The sequence below is a fragment of the Drosophila suzukii genome, chromosome 3, assembly GCF_043229965.1.
Source record: "Drosophila suzukii chromosome 3, CBGP_Dsuzu_IsoJpt1.0, whole genome shotgun sequence".
NCBI lineage: Eukaryota > Metazoa > Arthropoda > Insecta > Diptera > Drosophilidae > Drosophila > Drosophila suzukii.
The window spans coordinates 25,232,058-25,253,049 of NC_092082.1; the positions used below are offsets into that span (position 1 = coordinate 25,232,058).

A 20,992-nucleotide genomic window follows, 5' to 3' on the forward strand; every position below is an offset into this window, starting at 1 on the left:
AAATGTTTTAGTTAACATACAAATTATATACAAATATAAGACATTTATTTACCATGAGGAAAAGAAAACGGGCCTTCATACGAATGTTTTGAAGACTCAATTATTAGCAAGCACTAAATCATTTCGTTAGTTGCACGTTTATAAGTTCTTCATCCATTCGTAAATTCTCTCAGTGACTCCACGCAGTAATATTAAAATATCAGAGACACTTATTGTTAAATAGTTTCATTTATTAGTAAAAATATAATTTTATTTGATTTGTATATTTAAGTATATTGTTTGTATAATTTTAATTAACAAATATTGCAGCAAATTTCATCTACTAAATTATGGATTACATTACGTATGCTTCATACGGTTTTACGGTTGTTTGTTTTGGTTAGCCGGCGACGCTTCGTTGTCTGCGTGTGAGTTTCTGTCCGGTCTTTTCTCTAACCCTGTTTCTGAGTGTGTACGCTGGCTTACAATTAACAGAAAATTTTAACAACGACTTACAGCAACAAAACGGTGTCCTCCACGGACTAAAAAGTGCTCGTATAGAGTACGTATCTTCCTCCTAGCGCTGAGTATGTGGAGTACGGATTAACCTCTCGGATAACGGTTAACGGCTAGCGGCTTACATGAGGCGACAGCCCTCTCGCTCGCGGCTGTTCTGCCGGGGAAGCTGGCGCTGGGTGGGCGTTGAATGGGCGGAGGATCCGCTGACCACCGCTGCGTTCCCGTTCGACTCTAGACTTGCGTGCCGCGTGAGCCGCTGTAGATTTGGGTGGTGGTCCGCCAACGTCCATTGGTTTCCGTTTGCCTGCTGCGATTTTGGCACAAATTCGCCCTCTTCATTTTCCAGTCCAGTGGCGATGTCCACGCCCTGCTCGGTGCCCGGGCTGGAATCTTGGAGCGGCGAGCAGGCGGTCTCCCCCAACGACTGTATGTACTGTTCCAGCAAGTAAACGTGTGGCTGCAAAGTGAGGACGAATCCCCGGTACAAAGATCCACTGTGTTCGAAGGTGCTCTGACTTAATTGCTTAAGGGCTGTCTCCGTGCGCCGACAGGTGTGAACAGATTCGCTCCGGATTATTCCATTAACAATTCGAGAGATGGAGGCCGCATCTTGGAGCAGAATGGAAAGAACCAGCGCGTAGTCCGTGCAATTAGCCTCGATAAATAGCTGCAACAGATAACGCAGCTTGATGGACAGCTTCTCGGGTAACGGATCCACAGCCAGGTCGTCCTCCGATGCCGGAAGCGAGTAGAGACGGCGGTAGCGGAAGTTGTCGAACGAAAGCTGTGAGCCTGAGCGCGTCTTCAGAACTGGTAAGGAGCTGGGTTGCTGCAGCTCTTCCTCCTCCTCCCTAATACTTGGCTGCAGCTGTGGAGACTGCGTAGCAGCCCCATTGGGCGTGGCAAGACTAAAGTAGCCAGATTCCGACGTCTGTGAAGATCCCCCGCCACCTGTCTGCCGAAGACTGACGCGTAACTGGGCAAAATCGTCCTTTACCGAAGTCGGAAACGGGCTGGGTAGCTGCAGTTCCAAGTGTAGTGCCTGCAGGGCTCCGGCAAAGTCGTCCAATTTAGCTGCACGCTCCGATTCCTGCGACAGCCAGCTAACAAGGTGAAAGTCCAGATAGGCGCACATATAGCCCAAATCCGTTAGTTTGTGGTTCTGCAGTAGCTGGCGTGCATGGCGCTGGAGAATCAGATCGATGCAGAACGTCTCGCGCTGCTTAGTAGACCGTCGACGCACCACTGTAGGTGCTCCTGAACTGCTCGTTTCCGTCACAGGAGCTACTGGTGGGGCACCAGGAGCTTGTTTGTCTTTTGGCAGGTTGCTAGTCACCGTAGTGGAGAAGCTTCTCTCTCTGGCAATGGGACCGAGGACCATATTAAAGGCATCTGCATTCTGGTTCACCTGCTGCTGTGTGTTCACCTGGGGAGGCGGTGCAATTTTTACATTCACAACCATCGAGGAGCGCGGCGAGTCGATCTCGTTTGGGTCGATGGCTTTTAGAAATCGGATAAGATCCTTGGCTAGCTCCCACTTTCGCTGCTGCAGAGCAATATCTAGCAGCATAGTGGCATATTGCTTGCTTACTACAGAGGGTTCCAGATTCTGCAGGATTATAAGGTAGCTGGCAGCCGTGTCTAGCTGTTCTGATTGCAGACACATTTGGAATAGATCCTTGGGCTTACCAGCCATTGAAAACAGATACGGCCATAGGGCGATCTCTGTTTTGCGGGCACACTGAACAATTGTCTCCAAGTAGACGGGGAACTCCCTTATAAAATCCAGAATGCTAGGCAACTGGGCGTCCGGAATGGGATGTTTGCTAGTGGCCTCTTCTTCGAGAACCTCGTGCAGGAGTAGTTCCAGGGCGTGTGGAAAGTACGGCAATGAGCGACACGACTGCGCGATCTCCCAGGCTGAGTATCCAAGATTCCGCTTGATCAACTGGCGAAGCACTTTGTGCAGATAGATCTGCGACTTGCGCTCCATCACAGCAAATGGAAGTGAGAAGTGGGAGCCCTGCTCGTTGGCATATAGCGTGCTTTCGTTCTCCACACCTAGCACAATCACATTGTCGAAGAGCACGACCAGCGGATAAAGTTTAAGCGGAAATCCCAGCATGATCCGCTTGGACATAAAGCTGTGCATACGCTGAGCACCGCCTTGCTCTCCCTCGCGTCGCTCCCTTCCTGGTGGCAGAATGGGAAGCCACACTCGCATACCGTGGGCCCCCGAGTAAAGCCAAAGACAGTCGCGCATAGCACAGCGCTCCAGGGAGTGCGAGAGCCAAAACACTTCAACGCAGCTAGCCAAGCACGTGGCAAGCAAAGTGTTGGGAACCTATTTGGTAAAAGAGTTAACATAAGTGATATCCAAAAAATTTATACAAATTATATTTAAACAAGGAAGAACGCTATAGTCGAGTACCTCGACTATCAGATACCCGTTACTCAGCCAAAGGGACCAAAGGGAAATGGAGACATGCAAGCAGCGAAGCGAGATCGAAATACGCCACGTACCCGTGATCTTAATACATGGTTATGTAAGCGGTAGACAGTTTTAAGCGTTATGGGCGTTAGAGTAGGCGTAGCAAACTTTTTTTGCCACAGTTTTGGGCGGTTTAAGGGCGTCAGAGTGGGCGTGGCACCTTGCTGAAACAAACTTGCGCTGCGCAAGAAGCTCAGGAATCTGCATGCCAAATCCCAATAGCCTAGCTCTTATAGTTTCCGAGATCTCAGCGTTCTAACGGTCAGACGGACATGGCTAGATCGACTCGGCTAGTGATCCTGATCAAGAACATATATACTTTATGGGGTCGGAAACGCTTCCTAATGCCTGTTACATACTTTCCGACGAATATAGTATATAATTATCTGGTAACGGCAGGTTCGTCATCGAAAAAGAAATAAAAATTCAATTCTTCTTTAGTGTACTAATAGATAACCTAAAGCCCTTAGATATACATTAAGTTTTCTCTTGTTTGATTTAAAATTCAATCCACCATAATTTACCTGTTCGCTGGCATCGCGTTGGATCATCAAGATGCGTCCGCAAACATTCACAATTATAGTCTCCGCCTGCTCTCCACCTTGCTGCTGACCCTGTGGTTTTAGCTCATTCTTTAGGTTCGTCACTGTCAAACTCACTATGCATGCGGGGTGGATGCAGATGCTCTTTACATCCAGTTCATAGGCACACTGAATATCCAATGCATAGGCCGACTTTTTTGACATGTTGAACAGGCTCACGATCCCATCGGCTGTGAGCACAATCAACTGGTGCCGGAATGAGTTCAGGCTAATTACAGGCGCACGCACCTGCAGCTTGTGGCCGTACTGGTTATCTAGTTTGCAGTCCGCCGGATAGCAACGCAGCTCGTCTGTGCGGTCCAGAAGTGAGTAGCATCCCATGACCACAAAGCCATGCCACCAGAGAAGACCTCCGGAGACAACAAAATCCTTCTCCTGCGACTCATTGCCGAAGAGCTTCCAGCGTCGGGTCACCATCGAGTAGTGTGCCAGTCCAGTGCGTCCAGCCACCGCTAAGTGCAGTCCGTCCGGATCAATTGCAGCATATCGGATTGGCCAGTTGGTGGCCGCGTAGTTTAACGGTAGCTGCAACACTGTCCAATACTTACTTTCCGTAAGAATACTGCCCGTATGCGGGCTCTGTTTCAACTCGAGGCAGTCTCCGTCGCCGGACATCGAATCATTCGAGCCCGCACCGCTTGAGGGGAATGTGGCCTGGCTGCCGGCGTACGTCAGCTCCAAGTTGTTGCCCTGGTTGAGATACAGACAGTCGTCGCCCTGCAGCAGGATGTGCGGATTTGTCGTCATGCAGGGATTCATGCTTAACGCACTCTTTACAAACTGTAGCTGCAGCACATTGCTATTATCATTTTCCTCCCTCTCTGGCGGCTTTTGCGTCAGCATGAAGAGTTGGTAGCCCTCGGTGGACCATTCCAGGCGGCGGAGTTTGAGTGGATTCTGGCGAACCAAGTCTACGTTGAGGCCAAAGTCCCAGCTTAGAGTAGACATCAGCAATGCTCCAAACGTGCTCCACAGGGACAGACCGCCATTCGTCCAACTAACGGCCAGGACGCAGCCGTCAGGGCTCCACTTTAGCTCGTTCACCGAACCCAGACTGCCGGGCAGCACATTCTCCGTAAGCATGAGGCGGTGCGAAAACTCCAGACCTCCGGTGGCATCATCTATCGCGTAAACATTAACCGCGGAGCTCTCCTGGCCGTAGGCCAACAGTCTGAACTTGTGGTTTACGCTGCAGACGCTCGCATCCTCTACGTCCGGCACCCAGAAGCCGTGCATGTGGTCGGTCTCGAATCTCAGATGGTTGGCAATTAGGAAGGCGGCACGGCGATCGCTAAAGACGGCCGCACAGCCTCCGATGAACGGAGAGTATTCCAGCGAGGCTACGTAGGAGTCCCTGCTCAAGGGCGGAACGCTCCGGGCGGACGACTGCTGTGGCTGCTGTTGCACATAGAAGGGAATGTCGCGCAGCTTAATGGCAGCTAAGGCTGGGAGCTCCAGGTCGTTCTCCGCGTGCTCCAACTGAGTCCACTGAAGACGCAGCAGTTCGCAGGATTGGGTGGCCAGAAGCAGTTCGCTGAGACTGATACAGCACACAGTTGTGATGACAGAGCCCAAAGTCACGCTGCACAGCTCGCGCACGCTCAGCCGGGGAATATTCTCCTTGATGAACAGCTCGGCGGAGTCGCGCTTAAGGCTCGCGGCGGGTGGATCCACCTGCAGAAGGATCCCACTTCCATTGGCATCGAAGTCCAGTTGGTACAGCAACAGGGCGCCGGATGCGGTGAGCAGCGCCAGCTGCCGGGAGTCCGGCTTCCACACGATCAGTTGGTTACCGCCGTACTGCCGCAGGGAGTCTTCCGTCCGTCGGAAGTAGGCGATGGGAATGAGCGGGTTTGCGTACCAGATGCCGAGGAAGTCATCGCCCACGGCGGCCACGAGTATTTTGACCGCGTCGCAGCAGATGTGCCGGATGCAGGCGCTCTCGCCGGGCAGCGCCAGGCCCACCCGCTTGGGCCAGCCCACGGGAAAGTACATCCTCCGAGTGAAAAGTTACTGCGCAAACAAAAAACTGCATTAGCAAGGGCAGGGCTGCGGAAAAACGGATTCAGCCAGCGCACGGGTGCGGGTGCATTTACATTCTGTGGGTTACGCCCAGTTTTACATGATCTCCCTCGCCTAATTAGCACTTTTACCAAACATTCCACGGGACAACAAAAAAGTCTGCGCGATTTTACGCGTATACAAATGTGAGTGTTGGCAAACGTCCCAAAATCACAGCTGTTTGCCAATCGTTGTTTCGCACCACTGATTTTGTTCAAGCAAGAGTGCTGATAGCTAAGGTTTTTTTCCGTTAAAAAAGACCGTCAGTAGTTATTCATTCTTCTTGATATTGCAAACAATCCGTGATACAGTTTAGGCTTGACATGAATATCTTTCCGTTTGAAGAACTTATTTAAGAACTGAAGAACGTAAGCGCTTACCGTATTCTTGACTAAATTAAAATAGATGTTCAAACATTCTGCAACTCCTGGCAATTCAAAAAAACATAAAAAAAAACATTACAATAAGAGGATTGCTTATGTTAAGATCTAATGAGTCTTACATTCATGAAAAAACCTAGCAAATAGATTGTTTGGTTACTTGAACATACAATGATAATAAATATTGCGATTACTAGCAACCTTATAATTTGAAATCTTGTCCAAAAGTGTGTAATGTCAATCATATTTACTTTTCCAAAACGTATATGTTATTTACCAACATGAGTTTGCAGCACTGATAAGTTCAAGGTTTTGTAGTTCCGAAACTGGTTCCACCATAAACCACTGTCAAATTGAACTTAATTCGCATCTCGAACTAAATAAATCAGCCGGCTTTCGAGCAGTATAGAAAAGAGGATTTTACAAGTATTCTCGTAATGACTGCATTCGAAGGTAAGTTAAAACCAATATTTAAAAAGCTTGTTCTTGACTAACCCTTTTGCCGCAGAGTTTGGTGTGCTTCCGGAGCTGGGAAAGGCCACGGACGAATTGGACTGGACGTAAGAAGAAAAATCCCTTGTGTTCCAAAAATTTATAAATCTCTTTTGCAGCCTCCCCACCGATGTCCAGGCGGAGGCCATTCCTCTGATCCTGGGCGGTGGCGATGTGCTGATGGCGGCGGAGACCGGGTCGGGAAAAACGGGCGCCTTCTGTTTGCCCATCCTGCAAATTGTGTGGGAGACTCTGCGGGATCTGGAAGAGGGAAAGGCGGGCAAGGGCAGCGCAGGCGGAGGAGCGGTAGCGCCATGGACCATGTCCTTCTTCGACCGCGGCAATGCCCTAGCGGTCACTCCCGAAGGCCTACGTTGCCAGTCGCGGGAGTTCAAGGAGTGGCACGGATGCCGGGCCACCACCGGTGTGCGCGGAAAGGGAAAGTTCTACTTTGAGGCCACGGTCACAGACGAGGGTCTGTGCCGAGTGGGCTGGTCCACGCAGCAGGCGAACCTGGATCTCGGCACCTGCCGCATGGGCTTCGGATTTGGCGGCACCGGCAAGAAGTCCAACAACCGTCAGTTCGACGACTATGGCGAGGCTTTCGGTAAGTCGGACGTCATTGGTTGCCTACTCGATCTGCAGCGCCTGGAGGTGAGCTTCACCAAGAATGGACAGAACCTTGGGGTGGCCTTCCGCCTGCCGGAAAACCTTGCCAAAGATACCTTTTATCCGGCTGTGGTGCTTAAAAACGCAGAAATGCAGTTTAACTTCGGAAAGACTGATTTTAAGTACTTTCCGGGGAACGGATTCGTCGGCGCTTGCCAAGCAAAGGCGGAGCATAGCAAAGCCAATCCGCTGGCCAGTCCCGCAGCTGGAGCCGCCAGCGCCAAGCCGGCGCCGAACGCCCCCCAGGCCATAATCATCGAGCCCAGCAGGGAGTTGGCCGAGCAGACCTACAACCAGATCGAGAAGTTCAAGTACCACCTGAGCAACCCCGAGGTGCGCTCCCTGCTGCTTATCGGGGGAGTAAGGCTGGAGGAGCAAAAGGCGCAGCTAATGCAGGGCACCCACATCGTGGTGGGCACTCCAGGGCGGCTGGAGGAGATGATCAACAGCGGCCTGGTGCTGCTAACTCACTGCCGCTTCTTCGTACTCGACGAGGCGGACGCCCTTCTCAAGCAGGGTTACACCGAACTAATTGACCGTCTGCACAAGCAAATACCCAAGATCACGACGGATGGTCGCCGGCTGCAGATGGTTGTCTGCTCGGCCACGCTGCACGCGTTCGAAGTGAAGAAGATGGCCGAGCGCCTTATGCACTTCCCCACCTGGGTGGACTTGAAGGGAGAGGATGCCGTGCCGGAGACGGTACACCACGTTGTCTGCCTAGTCGACCCGCAGGCAGACACCAGCTGGCAGTCACTGCGCCAGCCCATAAACACCGACGGCGTCCATGACCGGGACAATATTCATCCGGGCAACCCTTCGCAGGAAACACAGTCGCAAGCAGTCAAGCTGCTCAAGGGGGAGTATTGTGTCCACGCTATAGAGAAGCACAATATGGATCGGGCCATAATCTTCTGTCGTACCAAACAAGACTGTGACAACTTGGAGAGATATCTCCGCCAGCGTGGAGGACAACGCTACTCGTGCGTCTGCCTGCACGGCGACCGGAAACCACAGGAGCGTAAACAGAACCTGGAGATGTTTAAGCGACAGCAAGTCAAGTTCCTGATTTGCACGGACGTGGCTGCGCGCGGTCTTGATATTACCGGACTGCCGTTCAGTGAGTTTTAAATTGATATCTATAGTCAGACGACTCCCCAGGAAAGGAAAAAGTCTTAGAAAAAGGGTATTCTCAGAAGAAAAACTTCTCAAAACGAATATCAAATAAGTTATATTGAAGTTAATTTTTGATTCGATCAGATGATTTTCGGTTGTAATTTAAATTAACCACCCGGAATTAGTTAGATTTGATAAAATCCCTATTCAGTAAGCCGTATAAACCTAAATCTTAACTAGCCATTTGTTTGACGGTCACTTTTGTTTAAATTTAGCTTGTGTATTTTTTTATTTAGCCAGGATACAGTTTTTGTTCTGTGTTCTAACATTTGTATAAATTAATTGTCTATATTTGCCAAAACTTATTTCATGCCATGCTCTTTCGGAAGCCTCAATTAATGTACAATCCTTCTCATCCCCAGTGATCAATGTAACGCTGCCCGATGACAAGACCAACTATGTGCACCGCATCGGACGTGTGGGCAGAGCGGAGCGCATGGGGCTGGCAATCAGCCTGGTGTCCACGGTGCCGGAGAAGGTCTGGTACCACGGCGAGTGGTGCAAGTCGCGCGGTCGCAATTGTAACAACACCAACCTGACCGACGTCCGAGGATGCTGCATCTGGTACAACGAGCCGAACCTGCTGGCTGAGGTGGAGGATCACCTGAACATCACGATCCAGCAGGTGGACCGTGCCATGGAGGTGCCAGTGAACGACTTTGACGGAAAGGTTGTGTACGGCCAGAAGAACTTCAACACTGGCAGCGGCTATGAGGACCATGTTGAGCAGTTGGTGCCCACCGTTCGCAAACTGACCGACTTGGAGTTGCAATCACAATCTTTATTTTTGAAACGCCTTAAGGTCTAAAACGGATCTGGAGCTGTATTCGTTTGCTAAGCAAGGAGAGGGTATCGTGAAGCGAGGACTGCATGACCAACTCACGCGGGAATACTTTTGCGGCACACACACACATAAATATGTAGGAAATCAGAGCTGTCGCTCTGCCATTACGAGTAAACATTCAATTAAACTAACATTAAAATCTTCTGTCTAAAGAGTAAACAGCCTCGGTTGGGAGCTGGAACTCGAAGCCATTACTCCTCCTCCTCCTCCTCCTCCTCTTCGTCCTCCTCGTAAAACTGAGTCCGCATCTGCTGCAGTTGCCTAAGTTGCTGGCACAGCTGGTTGCCGAACGATTCCACGTAGCGAGGGCTGATCTTGTCTAGCAGTGCGTAGGGCGTTTCAAAGATCTCTTCCTGCTCCTCGGTCTCGTCCTGGTCCTGCCCCTCGCGAAGTAGGGCGCAGATCCGCGCATTCTCGTCTATGGTGTCGTATTGGGAGGAGACGATCTTAAAGCCACGACTAGTCACCTGCACACAGCAGGTGGCACTCTCGATGGTGCGGATGTTCAGGTAGATCTGCGTGGCGTCGCTGGCCAGTTTGGAGGAGATGCAGATCTCTGCAACGTGGGCCTTCACATCATTGATAATGGCGTTAGCCTCATCCTCGCAGTTGAAGGCCTGCTCCTCCCCGTGCTCCGCGCTGGCTTTCGGTTCGCCCATCCTGTCAGAATCTCTACGGAGGGCTTCGGCTCGCCTTTTAATTGAATCCCAGTCGATTTCGTTCGGTTTTTACAGGCGCAACATGTCTTTCTATTTCATATGTCAAAGCAGCTGTCTGGCGTCTGCCAAGCGTTAGTATATTTTTGATAACCAAACGAGCGGTGCGTTCCGATTTTTCTTTTCTCCATATTACATTTGATGAATCTTCGATACCATTATTTGACTGCTATTCATGGTGCTAAATTTTAGCAGCTAAAATTAATCTATACATAATATACATTAATACATACATATGGCTAAATTGTTGAAAATTTGAAAACAATTTGTAGCAATTGAAATTTTTAAACAGATGTGACTAGTCTTTAATTTTTCGGAACTAAAAACATGCAGTTTTTTTTTGGTAGTATAGGCTTATGTCTAAAATTATGAATTCGGTTAGAGCTACAAATATACTTTCAAATTTCTAAAGTAAGTATCGCTAACTGGTAATGTAGTGTTAGATAACAACTCTGGTTTTCAAAAATTCGACAGCCTCGAAGTTGTTGAATTGCTGAAATTTTTATAGAGCAGCTAACCAAAATTGACCATTTTGGCGTTTTAACTGCTCTCTGCATATTGCAATTTACAGCCAGAAAAGCTGCCAGACAGTTGCTAGAGTTGTCGAGTAAAATTTGTTGATTGGTTCGCAAAAAATTTAATTATATTTAATTAATTAGAAAAGAAAAGGGGGCCGCATAGTCAAGTGCTCTTTCACTTTCATATACCCGTTACTCAGCTGACCAACATCAAAGTTGATATGACTTAGTTTTGTTCTTGGATCCAACCATGGCACTATGTTGAATTTGAACCATTTCCGTGGCAAAAACTAATTTTTCGCGAGTATGCAAATTTCCGTTCTTTCAACGTTACCATGTTAAGAAATGATCAAAATGCTATGTTACATAAACATAAAATGTTAACTTAACAGTTTAGTGTTAAAATAACAGCTGTTAAAGTCAGCTGTTGCAAGTTGTCTTAAAGGTTAACTTTACGGTGCAATTTCAAATTGGCATATCTCTGACAAAAAATCATTAAATAATCAAATTCAAAATTAATATTAATTCTTTAAGTTAGTACTATGTGTTGATACTTTGACGTTGATATTTTTCTAACCATTTGTATATTTAGAAAATGGTGTCCCCTTGTCACTTCTGGAAAGAAAGTTGAACTTTCCAAAGAGTGAGTGTCTATATACATGTTGTAGAGTTGTCAGTTCAGAACTAGTAAGCACCTTGTGCGCTTTTTGCTCCTTTTTGCGTTATTTGATTTATTAGGAGCAACATTTTAATCAGCAATGCGGATCTGCTAGAAGTGTGGCGTAAGCAAATAGCTTTTGTGAGAAACAAAATGCTATATACACTTTTATTGATGGCAGCGTTTTAAAAGAAAATCATCGTTATTTAAAAGATAAAGTCCGACATATTTCTGCATATTTATGGCGAAATTTCCGTAGGAAGGTCGAAAGCTTTAAAAAGACATATTTAAATTGGATGGACGGTTATATGAGCCTTATTTTAACTAGAGAAGAAGCCAAAGGAGAGGAAATTAAAAAACCAGGTGGTCGTCCAAAAATGACATTCAGTATAAGAGGTAGAAGAGGTCCAAGTCATCCAGCTGTTGGCTTGTGAAGTTGAATCTGCAGATGAGTCTGCAAATGATATCGACGCAAGGGAAGACGACAGTACATATTTTTTTATAATAATAATGAAATTGATGACATTGATGAAGTGAAAAATGAATACATAAAATAATGCAACAAAAAAAAATTTTCTTATTGCATAACTTCTATATTTATAATGCGATCTGGACCAAATTTGAAACACACAATTGAAATAGGAAATTCATCCTGTGTTCCAAAATTGGGGTCTCTAACTTTATAATTGCTTTACATTTTCGTTTTTTCCCGATTTCTGTGGGCGGAGGGGTGCGTTGACAGCCCAGTTTTCTAAAACACCTTCCTATAGTCATAACCAATAACATAAAAGAAACCAGCAGTGAAAAATCTTTTTAATTTTAAAAATTATAATTTTGGCCACAGAAACGGGTCAAATTCAACATAGTGTGTTGGCCTGGCCAACTTGGCCAGCGCGCTGCGGTTCGTTCCGCTGCTGGTCGTCACCCTGGGCGGCGCGCCGACCTGCCTGCATGTGGTCACCAAGGAACAAATTGGTGACTTCTAATAAAATTAATATCTGTTACTATTAAATTATATGGAACAAAAGATTTTTTATGCATTCCAATTTTTTAAGTGAGATTGCTCGTGACATATCATAACAGGACGAGGTACAAGAACATAACAATGTTACGTTCAGCAAGTTATGTGAAATCCCGCGAACGAAAGACTTGCCAGATGGCTCAACTGAGTGTTGTAGGTCGTAACTTGCACTTGCCGATATAATTTAATTTTTGTAGTAAATGCCTGTGGGTTTAATTATACCGTAACAAAAACATACATAAATTAGTTTAAAAAATGGCCTTTCCAGAAATGTACTGTGCAAGTTGGCACATTCTCTGTGAGAGCTGTAACTAATTGTTCAGAAATCGTAAGGAATCGTGTGTTCCCATAGGGTAAATGTCTTGGAAATTAAGGCTGGCCGGTGTGATCGTGCAAGAAGACGACAGCTTTGAAACCACTTGATTTTCTCGAAATCTGTCGGTCTTTTTCCCGGTATTAATTTGTAAATTAGTTTAAGTGCACTTTCCAATGAGGTACCGTACAGGTTGGGACAACCTCTGTGAGAGTTGTAATAAGTTAAAGAAAGTTAGCGTCGGACGATTGACATGGCTAAGCTATTTACCTTGTGGTTCATGTATTGGTATCCAATGCTTCAGTTTATGGATGAAACGTCTTTTAATTAATATTTTTCACACCCCCATTTATCTAAAAATCTGTGGGTTGGGTTTTGATAACATTTTCACAGAACACTCCTTAGATGATCCCTCATCTACTCATATACCGTGCATATTGGCACAACCTCTATGAGTGGAGCCGTAGTTAATTTTGTTGTTGCCCTCCTTTTTTGTATGGGATAAATTCGAGGTTGATCAACTGTTAGGCGATTTTCTCAAAAACCGTGGGTTTGTTTTTGGTGAAACTTACAGACGAGTAGTTTCAATCATCCTTTAATATCCTGACTTACAGCGTCTTCCCAAAGGGATCCATCCACCATCTACCATCCATTGAACGATGGTCCATAGGGTTTTGCCGTTCCGAAAACTTTCCAGTTAGTTCCCCATCCAAATTTGACGGACTCTTTTAAGCGATAGTAATGCAAAGTTTTTTTTTCGGTGCAACTCTGAGCTCTTCTTTTTGACATCGGAAATTGAAACATTGATTAAGAAAACGTAAACAATGATGAAAGGCGCAGAACCAAAGGCTTGGTTCGATTAGCCAGATCAGCTTGTATCGGATGGTAGATGTGCCCTGTTGAAATCAGAGTTTCACATTTGTCAAAAATCCCAACCTTTTCGAACGGATGGACTCTATGGGAAGGAAGTATTATCGTGCATATTGGCACAACCTCTGTGATTGGAACAGTTAACAAAATTGTGAGGACACGATTTTTCAAATGCATTTTTGGAACATTAATAGTCCTCGGATTTGCTAAAAGCCAATTAAGCAATCTAGCATTTTCAATTTTTTGATTTGGTCCCCAAATAGCGAGAAAATGCAAAAACGAAAACAGTCCCCATGTCTCAAATTCCACCATTCCACTTTCATTGCGAAGTGACCGTCGCTAATTTGACGGACATAATTGTCCTGCACCCGGTTTTTCTAGCTATTGCCTGTTTAAACCCTAATCAGACAAATGCGGTTTTCGCTTCAGCAACTAAATTCCGCATCAGAGGAATACAAGCTACAACTCGCTTCAGCGGAAAATAAATCCGATTCAGTATTCCAGTGTTTTGTTCAGTATTTTACGTACGATCTTGCAGAGGGTATCATGATTTAAGTCAGAAGTTTGCAACATAGACCCCAAAAAGTATATGTATTCTTGATCAGCATCTCTCAGTTTTAAAGCTATCGGGCTGAAACTTTCCCAAAAGTCTTCTTTCTTTTGCAGGTAGTATATCAGTCGGAACCAGCCTGATCGGACAACTATGTCGTATAGCTCCCATATTTTTTAAAATTATATCTTTGGTGCTTCTTTATTTAATTTTATCAAAATCGGACGACTATATCATATATCTGCCATAGGAACGATCGGAAAACTGGGGGGAAAATAATATAAAACAAATTATAGCTTCGGTGTTTATTTGACATATTATCTTATACTATTGGGAATATCATTTTTTGCATTTTTAAGAATTTTGAACTAAATTTAATAATTATAACTGCAAGGGTATACAGACTTCGGCTTGTCGAACTTAAGTTCCTTTCTTTTTTTAATTGGCGTTTAAGGATTTTTTTTTTGAGAAGGAAATGCATTTGAACTGCAATGGCGCCGTAATTATTATTTCCAGCAGGTTACGTGTTACCTTTGTGCTATGTTTAGGTATTTTCTAGATGGATCTGAGGGGACTTGAAATAGGGCCTCTCGCTCTCTCCAACAATGCGTGTACGCAGTGACATATCTGAAAATGAAGTTTGCATGGAACATTTCAGAAAGAGGTGACCGAAAATATTTAAAAAGAAAAAGACTAAATTCTTTTTTCAGATTAATTGTATTTAATTGGTATTTTTGAAATGAAAATGGAATTTATTTGTAGGTTGGGTTTTTGTTCTTATCGTTATCGGTGGGGAACCAGTGTTGGCTTGCAGGAAAACATCGGAGTTGTTGAAAACATCGATAGAACAGAATAATCATCGCCTTCGTCCCAGGTTCCAGCACTAATTTCATTGCGAAAAAAATAAGAATCGGGCATCGGCACGGACGACTGAAACTGCAATTTTAAGAATACACGGACAGAGTTGTGGTGCTCGGCAGACACAGACATTCAGGGCGTGTGACAGCGATCGCAAGTGCTAATTACCCGTTCGCAGGCGAAGTGACAGAGGCACAGGCTTCAGAATGAGCGCACCTGGCATGGACAAGAGAAAACTCTCGTAAGTATTGTGCAGAATTCCTTCGTTTTTCCTCCGCTGCGCACACACACACGCCGTCGGCACAGTGCACACACAGCCCTGTGTGCGAGTGTGAGTGGCAGCTGCGCGCAGGCAGCGCAGTCGGCGTGAAATTGATTTTTCGCGGCAGAAATTTTCTCGAGCAGCAGGCATTTCCTTGCTGCGTCGGGATAAACAAGGATCAGGGCCAGGGGTGGGATGGGGATGGGGAGGGGGAGAGGCAGCTGCGGCAGGAGAGGACAGGCGAACAAGCGATTTCGTCCTGGGCAAGGCCAAGGACGAACCCTGCAATCTGAGCAAAGTCGATTTCTATCCGAAGGCGAATTCAATAATCGCATGTACCCATAGAGTTTATGTAGTGTTTTCTATTGGGCGAAAGTTTGTTACAGGTAGAGAGTAGAGTTGATCATTGATCAATAGTTGAGACTCGATTTCATGAAAATATAAATGGAGTTGGACATGCCCCATGACTTCCGCCCGCTAAAATCTCCTAACTGCATGAATCACGAGTTCCTCACATTTTAAATACGTTTCTAGAGAAAAAACGCCTCAAATAGTAAACATTTAAAGAATGTTTTCTGTTTTCGCTTGGCACTAAGTCACACCAGCGTATCTCTTAGTCGGCTCAGCCGACCTAGGTCTTGATTAGCTTTCCATGCAACACATATCGAATTCGCTAAGTGAGCGATAACAGCAGACCTATAGATCCAATCGCTCGCCACCTAGCAAACTAGCCAACTTGGCCGCTATCAGCCAGAGAGTTTTACAGCCGCATTAGCCCTCTCTCCACTTCTCCACTACCCAACATGAGTAATGCCAGCACGAACCGCTTTTATTTGGCCCAGTTCTGGGCGCTGTCCAAGGCGAATGCGAGTTGGCTTCGCCTGTCGTGACGCCTGCCAGCGTCCTTGGCCCTGTGCAGTCGCCCACCACCCACTGGCCCTGGGCCTCGCATCCGCTTGAGCCCCTAATCACCCTCATCATCGTGGTCCTCAACCACTTTGTGAAGCGCTTGCCGTCTTATCAGCTCGCAGATTCTCAGAGCGGGGTTAGACATACATATGAAGCTTTCCCCTGCACTTGCCCAGCTTATAAATAGCAGCCACCTGCTCGAGAAAATCCATACGGTGTGCATGCGGAAGGGTGCCATTTATGCTGCACGCGACCCTGCTGCAGAGCCATCAATGCCAGGTGGTTCCGACCTGGACGCTCTCAATGCCAACGCCTGGTCCGCGGGTGCGGGTGCGGGTGTGGGAAAGCCCACAGGTCCAAGCGCTCCCCTGGAAGTGCTCCCATCGCGTGCCACAGCTAACTGTTGCTGCGGTGACTCATAGCCCACAGGTACTTTCCATGGCTAGGCTTTTACCGCCCTCGGCCAGAGAGAATCATACACTGCTGAAGGAATGTCGGAGGCACAGTACAACTCCGCTAGGAGCAACACAGAACTTCCTGAAAATTTATCGGACACTGCGTATCAGCCCTTAATTCCAAATGCTGAGTGGTCGATATTATCTCACCACAATGCGGCGACTGGTACTAATGGTATATCTTCTTTTTGTGCAGCACATCGGGCGACTCGCTCTACGAAATCCTGGGACTTCCGAAGACAGCCACCGGAGATGATATCAAAAAGACTTACCGGAAACTCGCACTCAAATACCATCCCGACAAGAACCCCGACAACGTCGATGCAGCCGATAAGGTAAAGTATTGACACATGATGGGGTTCCTAATACTTTTCTAAACGTCGTAATTTTTGCAGTTCAAGGAGGTGAACCGTGCCCACTCGATACTGAGTGACCAGACGAAGCGCAACATATACGACAACTACGGCTCGCTCGGCTTGTACATTGCCGAGCAATTTGGCGAGGAGAATGTCAATGCGTACTTCGTGGTCACATCGCCGGCTGTGAAGGTCAGGAATCGCGGTATTTCGCATCGCTCGACGCGTTGAGTAACCTCTGTTTTTTCTTGCAGGCGTTGTTCATCTGCTGCGCTGTGGTTACAGGATGCTGCTGTTGCTGCTGCTGCTGCTGCTGTTGCAACTTCTGCTGCGGCAAATTCAAGCCGCCGGTCAATGAGTCGCATGACCAATATGCACATCTGAATGTGAGTGATGTTTGAATTGGATCAACCAAGTCCAAGTCCCTACACCTACATCCTAACCCAGTCCGCTACTAACTGAAATCGTTTTGATTTAGTTGAAAAAAGAGAAAACAAGAAAACCAATCTGGTGCAACGCCAATATTTTATCCCTTACGCATGCTTTCCATCCACCCACACACTGTACTATTACCAACTAAACACCAACACAATTTTGATGATTTTTGTGAGGAGATCCGTATCGTTGTTCCGTTAGAGAAGCTAATGTTTAGTCAAAAACTTGCTCCTACATCAGACATCAAAGCTTGCTTACCAGCTAACCGATCAATAAACGCCCAGCCATTTTTTAGTATAATTTATCTGGTTTATCAGCTTTCTTGGCACGCCACCTCTATTGCTTGGTTTTGCTTTAGACCCGTATAAACACTCGACTCTGGTTGCACTGCTTTGTTCTTAGTTTTTCGTTGGGGTAAGTATGGAGTTTGGTTTTGGTTTTTGGTTCCAAGTACTCTAAACACAGCCGAAATCAGAACCCTGATTTTTGAGCCCAGAGGTAAACACTACTAACCCATCCACAACTGTTCCGATCAAATCGAGTTAAGTTTTTCTTACGTATTTCAAATTTGATATTGTTTGTTTTGTAATGTGTACTTCACGAAAATCATCAAATGCTTCGAACGATTCTCTCTCTTTCTATTAATGTAACTAATGACAACGACAACACTTACACGCTCGGATTTTCCGCAACTGAGTCTGCGAAATCGAATTTCCAGATATGTAAATCCAGCGATTTTGATTTCATCCACGATTGCTTTTCTTGTTTTTCTTGTCACATCCGCATTCAGTTTTAGTTTGCACCCACATCAGCAGAATTCTTCCTTTGTTTGATTGCAAGCCAAGGAAGAGAAGCCGAAGATTTACGTTTCTATTTTTGTTTAACTTTTTTTTTCTCAAAACTCTTTGCGATCGACTCATCATATCCACCACCTACTACCACCCACAACCACCACACACTCGCTCTCGACCGCGCCGTCAGCGCCCCGATGGCAATCGAGAGGTCAACGATATGCCACCGCATCTGGGACAGCCGCCACGACTTGTAAGTATGCGAATCGAAAATGATAATGGCACAAGTACCGCATGAACTCGGGGAAAGATCACCTGCCTCCAGCCACCTGGCACCCACCAACTAACTAACACAAAGCCAATGACCAAATCCGAACTCTACTCTAACGGTAACCAAACCAAATTTATGTGTTCCAAGAGAACAAGTCCTACTAACATTCAGTCGCAAAATTAACTCGATCGAAAGCACCGAAGAAGAGATGCCAAAAAACGATGGTCTTTTAGAAGCTCTGCTGTAAATGCTTGGTAAATTATTTATGATTTTCTTACTTTGCTGTAATCTGGCTGACTATAAGTTTGTAGTATTTGGCTCAGTGTTCTCCTAACCATAAGCACAACAGTAGCATAATCGTAGCCTAAATGTAGAGTAGTTAACATGGCTTGTAGACCGCTCACCCACCGAAAGTTTTTGACTAAACATTGCCAAAGAGACCAACCCTCTGAGCTCTCAGAGCCCAAACACGCCGTAGAAAATAATTTAATGACTGATATCCTAACACCAATTTGTGTATCCCGCAGGAGGATGTTGATCTCGACGACGTGAACCTAGGTGCGGGTGGAGCCCCCGTGACCTCACAGCCGCGCGAGCAGCCCGGAGGACAGCCCGTATTCGCCATGCCGCCGCCCAGTGGAGCCGTGGGAGTCAACCCCTTCACCGGCGCCCCTGTAGCAGCCAACGAGAACACATCGCTGAACACAACGGAGCAGACCACTTACACGCCAGGTATATAAACAGTGGGCCAGCATCCAGCCCCTCAGCCAGCCTCCGCAGAGGGGTAGCCCGATAGCGACCCAAGAAAGCGTCTTTGACCATCGAACTTGTTATTGTGCATAAATCGAAAAAATATTGTAACCCTCGGTCGCTGGACAAGTGGCGCGGACACTCAGTCACCTCTCGACATAGCCCGTCCAGCGATCAGATCAGATTAACACCTCCTTAGCAGTTAAGCTCGTGTATACGGCAAGGTATTTTTTAAACCCTTCCTGTGTATGTAAAGTCTCACAAATGCCCAGGCATAACCATACGTCCATGCGAACATGGGATCCACTAACTCAGATCTCCATGTGATATCGGTTTACCACACACTGCCCGAGCTGCGGGATGACCAATGCCTAAATTGTTGACTCAGCCTTCCATTTCCTAGGTCTGTGGCAGCCGTTCGCAAGCCCCCCTTTTTAAAGGACGATTATCAAGATCCATTTTCAAGCTTACGCAAGTTTTATTTCCCTTTCGACTTCATTGGAATTTCGTGATTAGCATCTGTATGTGTTTCATAAAGGAACCAACACATGTAACTTTCATTTAGTTTAAGTTTGTTTGATTTACTTTGTTTTTATTGTTTGTTATGCAACGCGTAAATTTTGATTTGTTCTCACTTATCACTGTCTACTATTCTCTCTCTCCCTTTCTTCACCTCTAGATATGGTTAATCAAAAATATTAGTCAAGTGCTGCGAGTGAGTCAAGCTCCGGGTGCATGCGAACACCACACATTCAGATACAGACACAGAAAATACAAGCCCCTAAATCGTAACAGAAGAGAAAACCAGATTTATTTCTTAATTATTAATGTTGTTTTTAAGAAGCGCGATATGTTGAAGCGAGTAAACATATGAACCTATGTATTTATTTTAAGCCGTAGCACTTAGCTCTAATTTTAAACAATCTAACTTCGTGGCAGCCTCTCGGCCAGTCAGGTTGATCTTGTTCCAATTCGGGGAATCGATTCACCAATTCCATTGTTCAAGCCATTCACCTAGCTGCACAGCTATACACAACTCGTATCGATAGCCCAGCTGCGCACCCACCAACTCCATCTATCCAGCCATGCTACAAGCACCTGCGGTGCTGATCAAATTGTATATCGGGAGTTAGTCTAGACATTTGCTTGGGGATCGGATCCCTTCCGGCGCAGCTCCGTGAGTTGGGATTCAGCCGCAGTGGATAATGAATCGACTTCTCACGAAGAGAGGCACTGTAATTATATATATGTATATGATATGTGTATCTAGTTCGCATTTGTGTCGTCGCCTAGTCTAGCTAAATTGTTCGGTGGATCGCCTCTTCGCCGATTGTTTCTGTTAATTTGCACTGAATTGTTAAAGCCAGAACTACTTATGTAAAGAGGATGAATTGTAGAGCGATGCGCCCAGCAGATGCTCCGATCCGATTCTAATGCAAATGTAAATAAGTCAAATTAAACAATTAAGCATCACACAGTCAAGCAGAGGAGGACGAAAAAGAACACTATAAAGGGCGAAATAATTAAAGGAAAGATAAATTATATAACAGATATTAATAATCCCCTCTATATATATAAATTAAATACAAGTAATCAAAAGTTCAATTGTAACCCCCGAAAGTATTGCACATATGTATTCTGAAATTGTTTCGAAAGTGAATTGAATCCTTATTGGTTTTGTTTAATTGTTAACCCGCTTTTAAATGTAAATGAATGCGATTAGTCCATCAGTAATTAACTTTTATATACGTAGTATCCCCATTCTAAATCACTGACATCAATTAATGCGGATCAGCTCTGGCCCGGGTTTAAAATTCTAGGGATCGTATGTCCGACTGCCCTGGATCATTAATATTGTACACTGCATATATGAAATTCAATTAACGATAATTACATTTTACGGTCTTGCGTGTGTATTTATTGTTCGTACAAGTCAAAGCAAAAATACTAAGTAAATTTAAACTTAACAATTGTTTCCAAATTTCAATTGTATTCTGGTATAACACGAAGAAACCGAAATAAATTTACTATACAAACTCACCGCTG

General features: G+C 45.8%; 4 protein-coding genes across 7 annotated transcripts; 2 read left to right on the top strand and 2 right to left on the bottom strand.

Moving 5' to 3' along the window:
• Nucleotides 1-209: 209 nt before the first annotated feature.
• On the bottom strand, nucleotides 210-5,843 carry Rich (Guanine nucleotide exchange factor subunit Rich). Its single transcript, XM_065864849.2, has 3 exons — nucleotides 5,688-5,843; nucleotides 3,514-5,604; nucleotides 210-2,842 (listed from the first exon to the last, which is right to left on the bottom strand). Exons 2-3 carry the CDS (start codon nucleotides 5,584-5,586, stop codon nucleotides 617-619), a joined length of 4,299 nt encoding a protein of 1,432 aa, XP_065720921.1. The 5' UTR covers nucleotides 5,587-5,604; nucleotides 5,688-5,843; the 3' UTR covers nucleotides 210-616.
• Nucleotides 5,844-6,336: 493 nt separating this feature from the next.
• Ddx1 (ATP-dependent RNA helicase Ddx1) lies at nucleotides 6,337-9,357 on the top strand. Its single transcript, XM_017071124.4, has 4 exons — nucleotides 6,337-6,485; nucleotides 6,541-6,592; nucleotides 6,644-8,313; nucleotides 8,732-9,357. Exons 1-4 carry the CDS (start codon nucleotides 6,470-6,472, stop codon nucleotides 9,175-9,177), a joined length of 2,184 nt encoding a protein of 727 aa, XP_016926613.4. The 5' UTR covers nucleotides 6,337-6,469; the 3' UTR covers nucleotides 9,178-9,357.
• On the bottom strand, nucleotides 9,130-9,996 carry LOC108007457 (GSK3-beta interaction protein). The gene has a single exon (XM_017071125.4). It carries the CDS (start codon nucleotides 9,870-9,872, stop codon nucleotides 9,405-9,407), a length of 468 nt encoding a protein of 155 aa, XP_016926614.3. The 5' UTR covers nucleotides 9,873-9,996; the 3' UTR covers nucleotides 9,130-9,404.
• A 4,728-nt stretch (nucleotides 9,997-14,724) lies between these two features.
• On the top strand, nucleotides 14,725-20,986 carry Csp (Cysteine string protein). Of its 4 annotated transcripts, none has more exons than XM_070996281.1 (7): nucleotides 14,725-14,958; nucleotides 16,540-16,678; nucleotides 16,739-16,891; nucleotides 16,954-17,085; nucleotides 18,116-18,178; nucleotides 18,724-18,928; nucleotides 19,350-20,986. In XM_070996281.1, the coding sequence occupies exons 1-7, from the start codon at nucleotides 14,924-14,926 to the stop codon at nucleotides 19,382-19,384; spliced, it is 762 nt and encodes a 253-aa protein (XP_070852382.1). In that variant the 5' UTR covers nucleotides 14,725-14,923; the 3' UTR covers nucleotides 19,385-20,986. The 4 variants fall into 4 exon arrangements, with proteins under 4 accessions (XP_070852382.1, XP_016926604.3, XP_065720920.1 ...); XM_017071115.4 differs by having other exon boundaries at nucleotides 19,626-20,986; XM_065864848.2 differs by lacking the exon at nucleotides 18,116-18,178 and having other exon boundaries at nucleotides 19,626-20,986.
• The last annotated feature ends 6 nt before the right edge of the window (nucleotides 20,987-20,992 follow it).